This window comes from Vipera ursinii, assembly GCF_947247035.1.
Source record: "Vipera ursinii genome assembly, chromosome: 2".
NCBI classification, from domain to species: Eukaryota; Metazoa; Chordata; class Lepidosauria; order Squamata; family Viperidae; genus Vipera; species Vipera ursinii.
This window is the reverse complement of record NC_139513.1, coordinates 260,191,951-260,208,490: the sequence shown is the minus strand read 5'-3', so window position 1 is coordinate 260,208,490 and position 16,540 is coordinate 260,191,951. Positions and strand designations below refer to the sequence as shown.

The following is a 16,540-nucleotide window of genomic DNA, read 5'->3' as shown; positions in this document are numbered from 1 at the left end:
GTGACTCAGTACATAATTCCTTATTGGAGAAATGTGTTTGATACTCATCATTTTTGGTACTCACCTCACCTCCCAGAAACCAATTAATGAGGTACCACTGCAATTTGTTTTGCTTCAGTGCAGCACCATCAATGAAGGGGACTTTCTTAGCGGTTTCATTTCTCTTGGTTCCACAAACACTTTAAGGGTCAGGGTACCTTTAGGAATGGGTTGGTTATAGGTAGACGGACTGAAACGTTAGGGTTATTTTGTCAGTTCTTCTCACCTATGCTCCAAACCGATCCCTTTGCCCAATCTTTTTGAAATAGTTTTGGGGAGACTGATAGTGGGAAGAAAAAGTGGAAATATTGCATTCTAAGAGATGATACAGAGTAGTATAATACAAGGAGTAGTACATTCAACCCAGGTTGGTTGTTTGGTTTTATATATAGCTTTTTTATTGAAAAGTTTTATCATACATTTTATCTTTAACAATCCCCCCTAACCCTCCCCTATCCCTCCCTCCCTACCCCTCCCCCCTCCCCCCCCGACTTCCCAGAGCTAAGTACAAGGTATAAAGAACAAAAAAAAACCAATCATAAACATTCATATGCTAACAACCATAAACTCTAAAATCCATCTCTCTCTAGCTCATATAGGGTAATTACAAACACTATTAATATAAGATATATAAAAAAAAGGAAAAGAGAAAAAAAGAGGAGAGAAAAAAGGAAGACTTATTCAAATGCTACATGAAACTTCTTAGCAGGATCGTAAATAAAAACCACGTGTTAGTACAAATATGAAACAAGTGTGTAATATGAACTATACCATATTCACTGGTTTAGCAGTTTTTAAAAATTAGTGAAGTCACCTTAATACTGTCTTAGGTCAATTGAATGCTTGATTGCTAAATACTTCTGGCAAATACCTTGAGACATCTGTATGTCTGAAGACTAATAGCTACATTATATGGACATTTGTTCATATAAATCAAAAATAAACATTCTTTAGAATCATTTTATATGTTGGTTTAGTAAACTCTCTGGAAAATAATTTAAGAAGTTGCTGTATTCTTTTTTTAGGCGGTCCAGCCTACTACAGGAGAGGTTCTGTTTGACAGTTTTCAAGATTCTGTAGCTCGTTTAGAGTTGGAAAATCTAATACTACACCTGCAGCCAGTTGAGATTATTCTTCCTAGAGATGTGTCAGATCAGACCGAGAAGCTTATAATCAGAATAACTTCTGTATGGTAAGCCTCTGCATAGTAGAACAATTTTACATTCATTCATTCATTCATTCATCCATCCATTCATTCATTCATTCATTTATTTATTTATTATTTATAACATTACTTTAAATCCTGTTCAGATTTTTGTAGGTATGAGAAATGAGCAAGTCCTTATATGTATCTTTCTTGACCTTTTTATTGATAATAAGTAATCATTTAATGGTGTACTAGGTTTTCTGATTTGGAATCTTATCATTTATCTCATATTTATTTATATGGCTATTACTTCAAGTATAGATAAGGATAATATTTATTGGGACAGAATGGGTTCTTCATCAAAGGTCCTATATTACTTCCATAGTATGAAGATAATGCATTGTCAAGTCATGGAGATTTCTAGAACAATTCTTGTATGTAATGGTTACATACAAATTCTTTTGAGCCATTAATGAAGACTATCACCACTAATTCTCCAGTGTCCTTTCTTTTTTCAGTATTTTTCTCTCAATATATGTATTTTAAATATTTTTTTATATACATAGGATATGTACTTTTGAAATGTTTGCTCATGACTATATTTATATTTTTTAACTTCTATTCATACCACAGAAGGAATTATTAAAATAGTATGCTATGTGTGTATGTAAGTTCAAATAATAAAGGTCAAGAAGCACAGTGAAAAATTAGGACTAAAATTAAATATGGGTAGTGCTCAACTTACGACCACAATTGAGCCTAACGCTTCATTGCTAAGCAAAATAGTTAAGTGAATTTGCCTCATTTTACGACCTTTCTTGCCACAGATGTTTAAGTGAATCACTGCAGTTAAGTTACTAACATGATTGTTAAATGAATTTATTATTTATTGTTTATTAATTTAATTTGTATACCGCCCTTCTCCCGAAGGACTCAGGGCTTTCCTATTGACTTTGCTTGTCAGAAGGTTGCAAAAAGGGATCACAGGACTGCAGGACACTGCAACTGTCAAAAATACATCCTAGTTGCAAGTGTCTGAATTTTGATCACTTTTTTCAGTGCCATTGTAACTTTGGACAGTCATTAAATGAACTGTTGTAAATCAAGAACTATCTGTATAAGGGAGAACAACTAATGACAGCAGGTAGAACAACCAGCCTTAGAATTGACAGTTAAGATATTGAGGTGGAGGATAGCTTCTGCTTTTTGGGACGCGGTGGCTCAGTGGGTTAGGACGCTGAGCTTGTCGATCAGAAGGTCGGCAGTTTGGCGAGTAGAATCCTGAGTGCCGCATAACAGAGTGAGCGCCTGTTACTCATCCCAGCTTCTGCCAACCTAGCAGTTTGAAAGCATGTAAAAATGCAAGTAGAAAAATAGGGACCACTACGGTGGGAAGGTAACAGCGTTCCGTGCGCCTTTGGCATCTAGTCATGCCGGCCACATGACCACAGAGATGTCCTCGGACAAGCACTGGCTCTTTGGCTTTGAAACAGAGATGAGCACCGGCCCCTAGAGTTGGAAATGACTAGCATGCATGTGCGGGGGAACCTTTACCTTTAACCTTATGAACGGTAAAGTATACTGCAGACTGGCACTTGATAGTACAGCCATGAAGGGCTTGGAAAAGATATTCAAATGATTCAATATGTTTTTACCTACAAATAATCAGAGTTATGCAAGCCACGATATTCCTGTGACACTCTGTTGAAGCCCAGTGTTAGACTTTGAAAAGCAGGATAGGGAAGAGTATTGACATTTTTGAATTTTGGTGTTTGAGAAGACTTGTCAAATAAATCAACCCATATTTCTTCCTCAAGATGTAAATGACTAGTCCTAAATTATCCTACTTCAGACATTGTGCAAGGTCTGGCTCTCTGGAGAAGTCTGTGAAATGCTGGAGAAGGTGGAAGGAAAGAGAAGAGAACTGTTAGCTTTGTGATGTACATCAGACAGGAAAGACTGCAAGATGACCTAATTCAACTTTATTGTTAAGGTCATGTTAACAGAATCTTGCAAATCTGAACGTGCATTTCTTTTACCATCCCATTTACAGTCCCCTAAATTAGGGAAAGCTTGAGGGCCATGGCCTCTTGAGCGCCTTGGCCCACCCACATTCTTACTGTGAGCTAAGTTTCCTTTTATCTGATTGTTCTCTGTGTTTTCTCCCTGTCTCCCAACAGCAAGACTAAAGACTATTAGGTTTTTAGAAAATAACCTGCTATTTATGTCTCTAAAAACCATTGGATTCTGACCAATGTAATGTATCTTTAACATTCTGAAATCTCAGTTTGAAAGCTGTTTCAAGTAGGCCTTGGGCTGCAACAGAGTTCAAGATATTCATTTGGAGATGCTGTGCTAGAATCACATAGAAAATTCCCTGTCTGTTCATTATCTCTACTTATTTGATGTTTCAGTTAGCCTTCCACAACCTGTTATCTTTCAAAGGTTAACTCCATGCTAGTAACAATCTTAGGAATTGAAATTCAGCACAACTGGAGGAGGTTGGGAAGGTCTGATTTAGCTCAGGCTATTTATATTGTTTTGTATCTGAATAATTCTAGTACTGACTCAAAGTTGTTGTGGTCTTTAATACCAGTGGCAGAGACCTGGAGTTGTGGGGGGGGGAGGAACAAGTTTTTTTCTTTTATAAAAGCAGTTTGTTTTATAATTAGGGGAATCATGACATAATCTTTTAGGCTATGGCTACATGTTTGTATTGTTATTGCTATTCTTCCACGTCTTAAAATTGAGTGCTCACTCAGTCCTCTAATTCATTGGTTTCCAAATGCTTAAACCTTTTGGTTCAAAGACAGAATGGGAAAAATATATGACCTAAGAAATTATTTTAGATCTCCATTTCATGTTAAATATTATTTATTTATTTTGCTTAAAAGTTTTCCTTTCATGTTTAAGAATTTTTTTATTGTACCTGTAGTCTCCCAAAATATTGAAGCATTGAAGCAACATGAATTACATTGCTTAGGAATTTTGTCTTTTGTAAATGTAGAGGACTTTAAAATAGATACTTTATTTTGTAGCATTGCAAAAAATTAAAGAGAGGGGGAGAGGACTTACAAATCTTGTTCAAGTTGGGGCTGAAACTGGTTATAATCTTATTCAGGGGTGGTTTCCACAGAAATGAATATAGATTTCTATACAGACTACTGAAATAAAGCAGTGTTTCCATAGGACAAAGATATCTGTACAAAGAAATAACTTAGAAAAATGTGTTCAAGAAAAAAACTTTAAAAGTTGTAGGTAAGGATATTATTTTCCCTTCTCATGAAAAAGGTTAGGTAAAAACCAATTGTATGATAGAGAACTATATCTTGCATTCCAGGGGTGTGCAGTTTGCAGAAAATAATTAGTTGAACATTGCCATTTGAAGAACATCAATCATAGATACTACTGTACTGGGAATGAAATAAAAGCGTTAAAAAACAACAAACAAACAAAAATTTATTTTCCTCAGTTCTAGGTAAAACTTCAATAATAACTATTAGTGGAATCTTTTATCTTAAATGTTGATATTTAATAATTTGTGTTTGGTATTCATTAGTTGTAGAGATATTGCTGGTAGAACTATATCAGAGCATATGAAAATCCAGTAAATGCTCATATTTCCATTCATGGTGTTTTATTTGTTCTTTTACTTGTTAAACCAGATTATCTGTTGCCTCCTTCAGTTCTCTATCTGTATACGCGAGGAGTAACAAAGTTCTATACTACAGTATGTTTTTTTCAAGAGTCTCTTCTTATGTTTCTTCTTTGCATTTTAAACTTCTACAGTAGTAGTTTTCAAATGATCCTGGAACTTGTCTCTTTATCTATTTTCTGCATTATTATTTGTAATGTTAACAATTATTCAGGTAAAATTTGCTTTTCTTTCCTCTTCTTGTAGAAATACAGGTTTTTGGTATAATTGGAAGAATAGTTCAAAAGTGTAAAAATGTCAAACTGAGTCTAATTGTTAACTTAAGCACAAGTCAAATTTATCCCACAGCTTCACCATATGATTGTAATCCTTATCTTTTATAGTAGTCTGGGTCTTGTTGGTAGAGCATAATTAAAATTAAGGATTATTGGAGTGAGCCAGAACTGGACTGCAAAACTCTGTACAGCCACTATGTGGCATTAAGATCTGTTTCTGTTGTCCTTTCATAATTGTAGTAACTTATTTTTAATTCTGGACCCAAGGAATAGTTCTAAGAGCAAGTCATCAGTGGAGACCTGTTAGTAACAGGCCATAATTTTTGTATTCTGGATTAACTGTTTTGTGTCTTCTCAGCGGTGTTAGGCCAGAATTTTCAACATTTTTCATTTCTTGAAGTTTTGATGGTAGAATAAATGGCAAATGGGTAACTTAAAGCTCCTGTGATGAAATGTTTCAAAGTGACTTTGGATTACTGCATAATTTCCAAGTTCTCTTTTTGGTATTGAATCTTCTGTGGCTCCAAAATGTCTTTCCACTGAGTGGTTTCTTCTGGACCTAGTTCAAATAGGATTGTGATGCAAACATTTAATTAATATTGGTTTCATTTGAGGACCAGACATACATAATTACTGTTCATGAATCTCCACGTGCAAACATTTAATTAATATTGGTTTCATTTGAGGACCAGACATACATAATTACTGTTCATGAATCTTTATCTCTCATATGTATGAAAAGTCAAAATCCCCACTTTGATTGATTACATTGATACCTTTGTCAGTAAATATTTTCTGGACTTCTTTGAATTCAGTGTTAAGCATAATGTTCAAAAATCATTAAAAATAACAAACATGACAAAATTCTTTTTGCCCAACCATGTAAGTATGTCTTAGCTTCTAAAATCTAGCTGGCTACTGGTCAGAAGAGGGACCTTTCAGGAGATAGTCTAATACCTGGCACCATTTATTTTACAAATGAAAAAAAGGCTTTCATTTCAGTGGTGTGAAAGCAATTTGGGTAACAAGATGTTCCTATCCTGAGTCTTACACATCAGGTTAGTCAAATTAACAAAATAATAGTACAATTACTGTCATTCTTTTAGAAATGTAAATATTAAGGTCACCTTACAAACCAGCTTGATTTTAAAAGTTTAAGTTGATAAAAATAGTCATTAATTTGATCCATTTCTGTGAACATTGAAGTACAGTATGGAGAGCTTTTGCTATTGTTTAGCTGTATGTAACAGCATAGTAAAGTTAAAAATGTCTATTTTTTGCAGTTTGCAAGATGACAGAATACGAATTGAAAGAATGAAAAATGAACATTTTGAGTACGGAAGTGCTTTTAAGATGATTACAGATTTCTATGGCAGTCAAAAACTTGATGGCACAGGTACCTAATCCAAAAAGATTTATTTGATTAACAGTTGTATATATTACAGGTGACATGACTATTTTGTAAAACTTCTTTGTGTCATGTTAGTTTGACATTTATAAAATATTTGTTTATATTTATGAAGTTAAATAGTTTTTAAGATGAATATACAGTATGTACTTATATCCCCTTCATGGATTACTGCCCTGTCGTGGCGAAGGGGCTTGCGTAATTCAATGAAGCTATGAGCTATGCCGTGCAGGGCCACCCAAGACGGACAGGTCATAGCAGAGAGTTCTGACAAAACGTGATCCACTGGAGAAGGAAATGGCAACCCACTCCAGTATCTTTGCCATGAAAACCCTATGGACAGTACCAAAAGGCAAAACGATATGATGCTGGAAGATCAGCCCCTCAGGTCGGAAGGCGTCCAATATGCTACTGGGGAAGAGCAGAGGGCTAGTACCAGTAGCGCCAGAAAGAATGAAGCGACTGGGCCAAAGCCGAAAGGACGCTCAGCTGTGGATATGTCTGGTGGTGAAAGGAAAGTCCGATGCTGTAAAGATTTTTTCTCCATAGGAACCTGGAATGTAAGATCCATGAATCAAGGAAAGCTGGACGTGGTCAAACAAGAGATGACAAGACTAAACATTGACATCTTAGGTATCAGCGAACTAAAATGGACAGGAATGGGTGAATTTAATTCAGATGACCATCAGGTATACTACTGTGGGCAAGAATCCTTCAGAAGAAATGGAGTAGCCTTCATAGTCAATAAAAGAGTAGGAAAAGCAATACTGGGATACAATCCTCAAAATGACAGAATGATCTCAGTTCGAATCCAAGGCAAACCATTCAATATCACAGTAGTCCAAGTCTATGCCCCAACCACCGGTGCTGAAGAGGATGAAATTGACCGGTTCTATGAAGCCCTACAGCACCTTATAGAACTAACACCCAGAAATGATGTCCTTATCATCATGGGGGATTGGAATGCTAAAGTAGGAAGCCAAAAGATAACTGGAATAACAGGCAAGTTTGGCCTTGGAGTACAAAATAAAGCAGGGCACAGGCTGATAGAATTTTGTCAAGAGAATACGATGGTCATAGCAAACACTCTTTTCCAACAACCCAAGAGACGGCTTTACACATGGACATCACCAGACGGTCAACACAGAAATCAGATTGACTATATGCTCTGCAGCCAAAGATGGAGAAGCTCTATACAGTCAATAAAAACAAGACCAGGAGATGACTGTGGCTCAGACCATGAGCTTCTTGTTGCAAAGTTTAGGCTTAAATTAAAGAAAGTAGGGAAAAGCGCTAGGCCAGTCAGGTATGAATTAAATCATATCCCTGTTGAATATACAGTAGAGGTGACAAATAGATTTAAGGAATTAGATCTGATAGACAGAGTGCCTGAAGAACTATGGACAGAGGTTCGCAACATTGTACAAGAGGTAGCAACCAAAACCATCCCAAAGAAAAAGAAATGCAAGAAAGCAAAATGGCTGTCTGAGGAAGCTTTGCAAATAGCTGAGGAAAGGAGGGAAGTGAAAGGCAAGGGAGAAAAAGAAAGATATGCCCAATTAAATGCAGAATTCCAAAGAATAGCTAGAAGAGATAAGAATGCCTTCTTAAATGAACAGTGTAAAGAAATAGAAGAAAACAATAGAATAGGGAGGACCAGAGATCTTTTCAAGAAAATTGGAGAGATGAAAGGAACGTTTCATGCAAAAATGGGCATGATAAAGGACCAAAATGGCAGGGACCCAACAGAGGCAGAAGAGATTAAGAAGAGGTGGCAAAATTACACAGAAGAACTATACAAGAATGAGCTTAACGTCCCTGATAATTACAATGAGGTGGTCACTGACCTCGAGCCAGACATCCTAGAATGTGAAGTGAAGTGGGCCTTAGAAAAGCTGAGCAACAACAAAGCTAGTGGAGGTGACAGTATTCCAGCTGAGCTATTCAAAATCTTAAAAGACGATGCAGTAAAAGTGCTACACTCAATTTGCCAGCAAATTTGGAAAACTCAACAGTGGCCACAGGATTGGAAAAGATTACATTCCAATTCCAAAGAAAGGCAGTGCCAAAGAATGTTCAAACTATTGCACCATTGCACTCATTTCTCATGCTAGTAAAGTTATGCTTAAAATTCTACAAGCTAGACTCCAGCAGTATGTGGATCAAGAACTACCAGAAGTACAGGCAGGATTTCGAAGAGGCAGAGGAACTAGAGATCAAATTGCTAACATACGCTGGATCATGGAGAAAGCTAGAGTTCCAGAAAAACATCTACTTCTGCTTCATTGACTATGCTAAAGCCTTTGATTGTGTGGATAATAACAAACTGTGGCAAGTCCTTAAAGAGATGGGCATACCAGACCATCTTATTTGTCTCTTGAGAAATCTATATGCGGGCCAAGAAGCAACAGTGAGAACTGGACACGGAACCACTGATTGGTTAAAAATTGGGAAAGGAGTCCGGCAAGGCTGTATACTGTCGCCTTGCCTATTTAACTTATATGCAGAGCACATCATGAGAAAGGCAGGGCTAGATGAATCAAAAGTTGGAATTAAGATTGCCGGAAAAAACATCAACAACCTAAGATATGCAGATGATACCACTCTAATGGCAGAAAGTGAAGAAGAACTAAAGAGCCTCTTGTTGCGGGTGAAGAAGGAGAGTGCAAAAGTTGGGTTGAAACTAAACATTAAGAAAACCAAGATCATGGCATCCGGCCCTCTCAATTCCTGGCAAATAGATGGGGAAGAAATGGAGGTAGTGACAGATTTTATTTTCCTGGGCTCCAAGATCATTGCAGATGGGGACTGTAGCCAAGAAATTAAAAGACGCTTGCTCCTCAGGAGGAAAGCCATGGCAAATCTAGACAGCACACTAAAAAGCAGAGACATCACCCTGTCAACAAAAGTGCGTATAGTCAAGGCTATGGTCTTCCCAGTTGCAATGTATGGCAGTGAAAGCTGGACCATAAGAAAGGCTGAGCGCCAAAGAATTGAAACCTTTGAACTATGGTGCTGGAGAAGACTCCTGCGAGTTCCTTGGACTGCAAGGCGATCAAACCGGTCAGTCCTAGAAGAGATCAACCCTGACTGCTCTTTAGAACGCCAGATCCTGAAGCTAAAACTCAAATACTTTGGCCACCTAATGAGAAGGAAGGACTCACTGGAGAAGAGCCTAATGCTGGGAAAGATTGAGGGCAATAGAAGAAGGGGACGACAGAGAATGAGGTGTCTGGATGGAGTCATTGAAGCAGTAGGCGTGAGCTTAGATGGACTCCAGAAGATGGTAGAGGACAGGAAGGCCTGGAGGAACATTGTCCATAGGGTCGCGATGGGTCGGACACGACTTCGCAACTAACAACAACAAAATGTACTTATATATTATTTATTTTTCAAACAACAGTGTTTTAGTAGAAAAAAAATATTATTTCCTGTTTTTTTGAACTGTAAAAATTAATTCTAAGTTAGCAATGACTTAAATCAAAATGTAAAGTTAGTTCAAAGGTTCAACTTTACACTAGTAATTTGAACAATCCTTATTTGTTTCTGAACAAAGTAACAGCATTGGGAATCCTGTCTGTTTTTTAGAAATGTTTTTAGAAATCAATTTGATATAAAATTAATTTGTTAGTATTTTACAGTCAGTAAATAAATGAATTCAGTAAAAATCCAAGAAAAGGTAACTCTGTAGGAACATAGCTCTTCGGTAGCCAGGAAATGATTCAGTGATAGGCTTTATTAAGATGCCACTTTGGAGAACTGGCTATAAACTGGTGCTGAAAGGTGTAATAATACCCAGTAGAGTGGAATTTTATTAAAACAAATTGCATTTTAATTGCTGGATTATGACTGAACATTTTTCCAGGTTCTCAAGCATTGTCCCAGATTTTAAAGTTCGATAAATCAGTGTTGTGCTCCTTGGCTGCTGTAATCTTGTATCTTAAAGAATTTAATTTAGAGAAGATACTCTACAACCCCAGGTAAGTAGTTTTAATTTTAGATATTTAAAACCGTTGTTTACATACTATAGCAAATATTGTTTTACAAAATAAGTGCACTGTAATTGTGATATCCATGAAACTTATATTTAGAAGTAGTTACACAGTGTATACCTTATATCTATATCAGTATCTATATCCTTCAGTGCAATTTGTAAATTATTGTTGCAAATTCATGACAGCAATGTTACTACAAATCATTTCTGAAAATACTGCCAAAAAACTGCATGAACTTGCCTATGTAGTTGCTGATAGTCAAGAATGACTCAAAGGCAAATACAGACATATGCAAATCTTCATTGTCAATCCATTAGTATGTCAGAAAAAAGCAATATTAAAAGCATATTAAAAAGTAACAACAAAAAGCACCATTATAATAGAGGAATAAAAGTATCACTGAATTAATACCTTAATAAATAATAGGTATTAATAGGTAATAAATAATAGGTATTATTAAGTACGTAGGTGATATTTAGCCAGACTGCTGAAGTGAAACAAAAGCACAAGATCTTTTACTGTGCAGACTATAATAAAGAACTTGGTAGGAAAACAAAAGATCTACAGAGCTAACTAATTTTGAAAAATAGCTAGATGAGTCTGCTGTTTCTAATGGTACAGAATTCAAGTGACATATGTGCTGGCAAAACCTCACATTCATCTTTATTTTTTTGCTTCTTAAGGCATCTATGAAAAAGATTTAATTTCTTCTCATTATATCAGGTTTTCAAATTTAGCTGAATAAAAGCTCCTGATTTAGATAATTTGCCAAAGTCCCAAAGACAGGAAGAACTATTGATTATTAAAGATCTTGCTTGTCATGGCCCCCTCAGAGGCCAGTTTGGAAGAGGAGGAGGAAGAGTTGGAGATGGGACTGTCCCGACAGGGAAGGCATGTCAGGAGCTAAGGACGATGCTGTCCCAGGCTTCTCAGGCATTGGGGTTGACCAGATGGAGAGCTGCCCACCTGCACAGACACAGGGGTGGATCAGCTGCTTACTGGCAGTGGTGCTGATAGGCAGCCTACTCCACTGATCCAAGGGCGAGGAGAGTGGAGTGTAGGCAAGCCCAGAGAAGGGTCATGTGATGACCCAGGCACAGCAAGGCAGTCAGCTGGCAATTCAAACAGTTCTTTAATTGCTCCAAATGCTCCCACGTTTGCTTGCAAACCTCGGCAAAAGAACACCCACCCACCCTTTCAGCCGACTCTGGCTGAAAGTAGTTTCAATACAATCTGATTAGCATAAGAATGTACTCAAGGCCATAGAGATAACAAGAAAGAAAACAAAAACCCAGCAAGTCCATTTGAATCCAAGCTTGCCTGAGCGGTTTTCAAAAGAGAGAATCTGAAATACAGTCCGAGGTCTTTAAACATTCAGTCAATGCGGTCAGTCAGTCCGTCCAATAGTCAAGGTTTCCAGGTTTCCAAACAGGAGTCACAGAACAAGAGATCAGCAACAATACACAACACTCCCAGGATTCACTCCCAGGAGGACGCTCTCCTCCCGAGTAACTGAGCCTGCTTGCATTGTTCCCTCCTCTCCACTCTCCATGCTCTAGGATCAGGTGGGTGTGGGCCTTGCTCATTGCCTGAACTCCCCTGTTCGTCCTGTCCCAATCCTGAAGGGCCCTGGCCTGCCTCAGCCTGCTCTTCCCCGCATTCCTCTGAAGCCACAGACACCTCTCCCTTGGCCTCCATAGGGTCCTGTTCCAGCTCATGTTCCTCCTCAGATTCAGGTTCAGACGGAGGCATGACAGGTAGCAAGGATACTGGGGGGGGGGGAGTATCACAAGGAACACCTGGAGGGGAGTAACTTAAGGAGAAGCTGTGTGGGAGTTACTTTGGCTGACATTTCCCTTATGCTTGTTGCCGTTTGCCTTGCCTTGCTTGGAAGATTGCTCTTTGCATTTTGTTTTGGACCTTACCCCTTTCTGGTGGCCTACATTTGGCCTTTGCTTCACTGGGGCTTTGTAACTGCTTCTTTTTTGGGACCTGTTTCTTGTCCTGAGGACTGCCCTGGTCTTGTGCCTGAACCCTGCCTAGTGGATTAGACTTGGACTCCTGGATCTTACCCTGTGAACATGCTCCTATTCTGTGGGCTTTCTTTGTACTAAAGGGGCCGTTGTTTGGGGGACTGAGAGTGGCTTCTTTCAGAGTAGCGTGAGGATGGAGCCTTACTGGATGTTGGAGGGCCATTGGCTGGAACATTTGTTAAGAGAAATAAAGAACTCTCTAGAGGCTTGCCTTGCCTTGACCACCTGGGTCATAACATTCAATCAGACATTTCTAAGTTCTGGAAGAATCTCTGTCTTAAGATGTCCTTAGGGCAGTCTTCTTCCTTTCCTCTTCAGTTGTGAGTTTACTAGCTTTGCCTTTTAATTCTTGATTTCTGATTTTAGATTCACAATGTCTTTGGCTTAGCATGAGTGTATCTTAGAATCAATTGTCTTCAATCCCATATGAAGTAAATTAGCTCAGTTAACTCCTCTATGAAGCCATTTAATTTTACTATGAAAATCAATAGCAATAGCATTTCGATCTATATACTACTTGATAGTGCTTTGCACTGATTTACAAATGTCAGCATATTGCTCCCAACAGTCTGGGTCCTCATTTTACCCATCTCAGAAGGATGGAAGACTTGAGTCAACCTTGAGCCAGTCCGGATCGAACTCTTAGCTATGGGCAGGCTTAGCCTGCAATACTGCATTCTAACCACTGCGCGCTATGGAAATATATAGGAATGATATATGAAACATGATATCTACCTAAAAAAAAGTCACTAGCATCACTAAATTTTGAAAATTTATAATGAATTTTAAATTATTAGAATAATTAAGGTTTTTTAATGTCAGTGTATGTATTGATGGAAATGGCAGTTTTTAATGTATTAAGTAAAATGAATCACATGTTCTTTCATAACTATTTCTCTGAATTTATTGTTTTTTTCTTGCAAAGTATAAAGTTAAGGGCTATTTTTAGAGTGCCAGTGACTGGAGCTTTACTATGATTTTTTTTTCTTTAAGTAATTTTAAGAAGTTATCAAGTGAAGATGAATATATGACACTAAACGGAGCTACGTTAAAGAATCTTGAAATCTTGCGGAATCAAGTAAGGAAGAATTACTTTATGTATTTATGTGCTGTGTGAATTAAATTTTACATTATTATTTCCAGTCCTTTTTAATGTATATATACAGTTCACTTATTTTTCAATTAAGTAAAATTTAATCAAATGCCACATCCTAGAAGCTAGCAGTTCTTAAAAATAATGCCCTTAAGAAAAAGAAAGGTGATATTCACAGTGCATTAACTTTTCTGAAATGTCTGTGATTAAATCCAAGTTTATATCTGGTAGCAAAGAGGCAAGAGAATAAATCTGAAGTGGAATTTGAAGATTAAAGGGATTTTTCATTACCTATTAAGTAAACTTTAAAAATTAGAAATCAGACATTAATAGCTATAATTATCTTAATAATAATAAGTTGGAAGGGACCTTGGAGGTCATCTAGTCCAACCTGCTCAGGCAGGAAACCCTATACCATTTCAGGCAAAACCCTATACCATTTTTTAAAATTATGCAACATGTAGGAATATATAGAGGAAGAATCAGAAAGTAAATGAATAAATGGATTAGAAATGAAAATATTTAGAAAGAATTGAAAAAATCAATTAGGAATTAGTTCAATGCCTAGCAAACAGAGAGGGTTAAATGTGCATTAATTTCACCAATATTCTCCAGTGTTCCTGTTCAAATTAAGGAGGTTAGAGTAACCAACAGACTTGGACAAAACATTTCATAAGATTTTACCTTCATCTAATCTTCTCCAGGTTTCATGGAGTAAGTATGATTTATGGTAGAATCAGCAGTACAATAAAAAGTCACAAATTTGAGAGTCAGAAACAAGGATCAGCACTTTGAGCTGTACGGTCTGTAACTTAACAGACACTGACAGAGTTCTATGTCAATCTACCATACATGTTCCAGTGCCTTACTTTATTTAGAGCAGGGGTCTTCAAACTTGGCCCTTTTATGACTTGTGGATTTCAACTCCCAGAATTCCTCAGCCAGGCACGTTGGCTGAGGAATTCTGGGAGTTGAAGTCCACAAGTCATAAAAGGGCCAAGTTTGAAGACCCCTAATTTAGAGTTTTTATATATTTTAAACTCCTGACCTCTATTGAGCACAGCTGGCACTGATTGGAAGTGATTATTGATGCTGAAGTCCTGGGCACATTAATTCCTAAGGTGAGGTTCCTAGAAATCAAGCGCTGCTTTTTCTCTCTGTTCTTTGATTTTAACAGTGGTGTCATTCTTTGTGCTTTGAAGCTCTGTCTGTGTTGGCCCAGACTAGAGAGGTGGAAAAAATGGAACATGATTCCACCGAGTTGTGCCATGGAATTAGTGAATTAGATTTGTAAGATTCATTACATAGCTCCTAGTATCCCCTCTTCTCAGACACAAAACTAAGCTGATGATAGACTTTTTAAAAGTATATAAAGTATCACTAGTATTACAGTTTTGCAGTATATAACCAGTATAAACTATTTTAAGGGAATTAAAAGGGGAAAAAATTGGAAGCAGATGTTTAACTTGGACTGTTTTTTTTTGAGACAGTTTTTATATTTGGTATTTCTAAAAATATTTCTACAATGCATTCATCTCTCTAGAATTAACAATTTGAGTTGCTTTCTATTTCAGATTCATATTTTATATTGAACTTGTGCTCCAATTTATTAATTTAAATGTCTATAATTATTTTAGACTGATATGAAAACCAAAGGCAGTCTTTTTTCTATCTTGGATCATACAAAAACTTCATTTGGGCGACGAAAACTAAAGAAGTGGGTCAAGCAGCCTCTTTTGAAATCCAGGTATTTGTTACCAAACAAATCATTGATGTCTATCAGCTCAAATATATTTAAATTTGAGTACCATTATATAAGAAGCTAGGTGAGTGGATAATACAAACTTAGAGAAACAAGTCTTGGCATTCAAACCAACTTTGTAACTCAGTGTTCTTTAACAGAAAGAGAATTTCCAGAATTTGTGTATATGTTATTTGTGTATATATGTCTTTTGATTACTTCCTTTAAAAATATAGTAATACTGTTTCACCATTTTATTGCTTATATTTTACTCATAACAGAGTTAGGCAGTAGCAGTCAGACAACTGCATAAAATATTTTTGTAATAAATTGCCATTATGCTTCCTCAAAGAAAATTCCTTTATGTCTTCCAGGTTGATGTAATGTAAACTGGTTATGGGAACTGATCCTTAAAGAGGGGACTTTAGGGCCTCATGTTTCTATTTGATTGCTAAATCTTCAAACATGGGATGTTATGTAAAATACTGATCTGTCAGCAATTTCTCTACAGTAATATATCAAAAAAGCTGATTTTCCCCCCTAATCAGTGCTTATTCAACCAGCTTCCTCTCCTAACATTAAGATGAATTACTGTGGTTGCGGCTAAATGTGCTATAATTGTAGTTTAGAATCATTCTGATAATAGCTTTTCATTATAAAACCATGCTAGATGGCTCATCTTTTCCCAAGAGGAATATCTATGACTAAAGCCTCATTTAGATACAATTGTAATTTTGCTGAAAATTTGAAAAATAGTTTAAAGACACCTGAGGAAAATGTGTAAATGGGTTACTAACAGAGAAGGAAGCACAACATATCAATGTGTTGTATATGTGAAATCAACCAGTTGCTGATCCAGAATTTATCCAGACCAAGGATTTAATATTTTTCTATGGTGAAATGTAATGATTTTTAGATCAGCAATTAGTATCATATAATTTTTTGATGTAGAAACAAAGCTGGGATAGCTATGATACTAAAACATAATAGAGATAATGGCATCTTATATCATAGTTATGAATTTAATTGCATATGGGTGAATCTCTACTTATGTTAGATATTGTAAACTGGTTATAGTCAGCAATAAATGCAGTTCCATTATATGAAGATACTGGTAATCCAGTATACAGAGGGAGGAAAATACGGATATAATA

The 16,540-nt window shown here is 36.7% G+C and overlaps 1 protein-coding gene across 1 annotated transcript in view; it reads left to right on the top strand.

Moving 5' to 3' along the window:
* Positions 1-16,540, top strand: part of MSH3 (mutS homolog 3) — a 69,162-nt gene that overhangs the window by 13,336 nt on the left and 39,286 nt on the right. Inside the window, exons 8-12 of the mRNA XM_083357270.1 lie at positions 1,065-1,231; positions 6,400-6,512; positions 10,390-10,504; positions 13,546-13,630; positions 15,283-15,392. Of these exons, the coding sequence (XP_083213396.1) occupies positions 1,065-1,231; positions 6,400-6,512; positions 10,390-10,504; positions 13,546-13,630; positions 15,283-15,392 (590 nt within the window). The remainder of the gene's footprint in view (positions 1-1,064; positions 1,232-6,399; positions 6,513-10,389; positions 10,505-13,545; positions 13,631-15,282; positions 15,393-16,540) is intronic.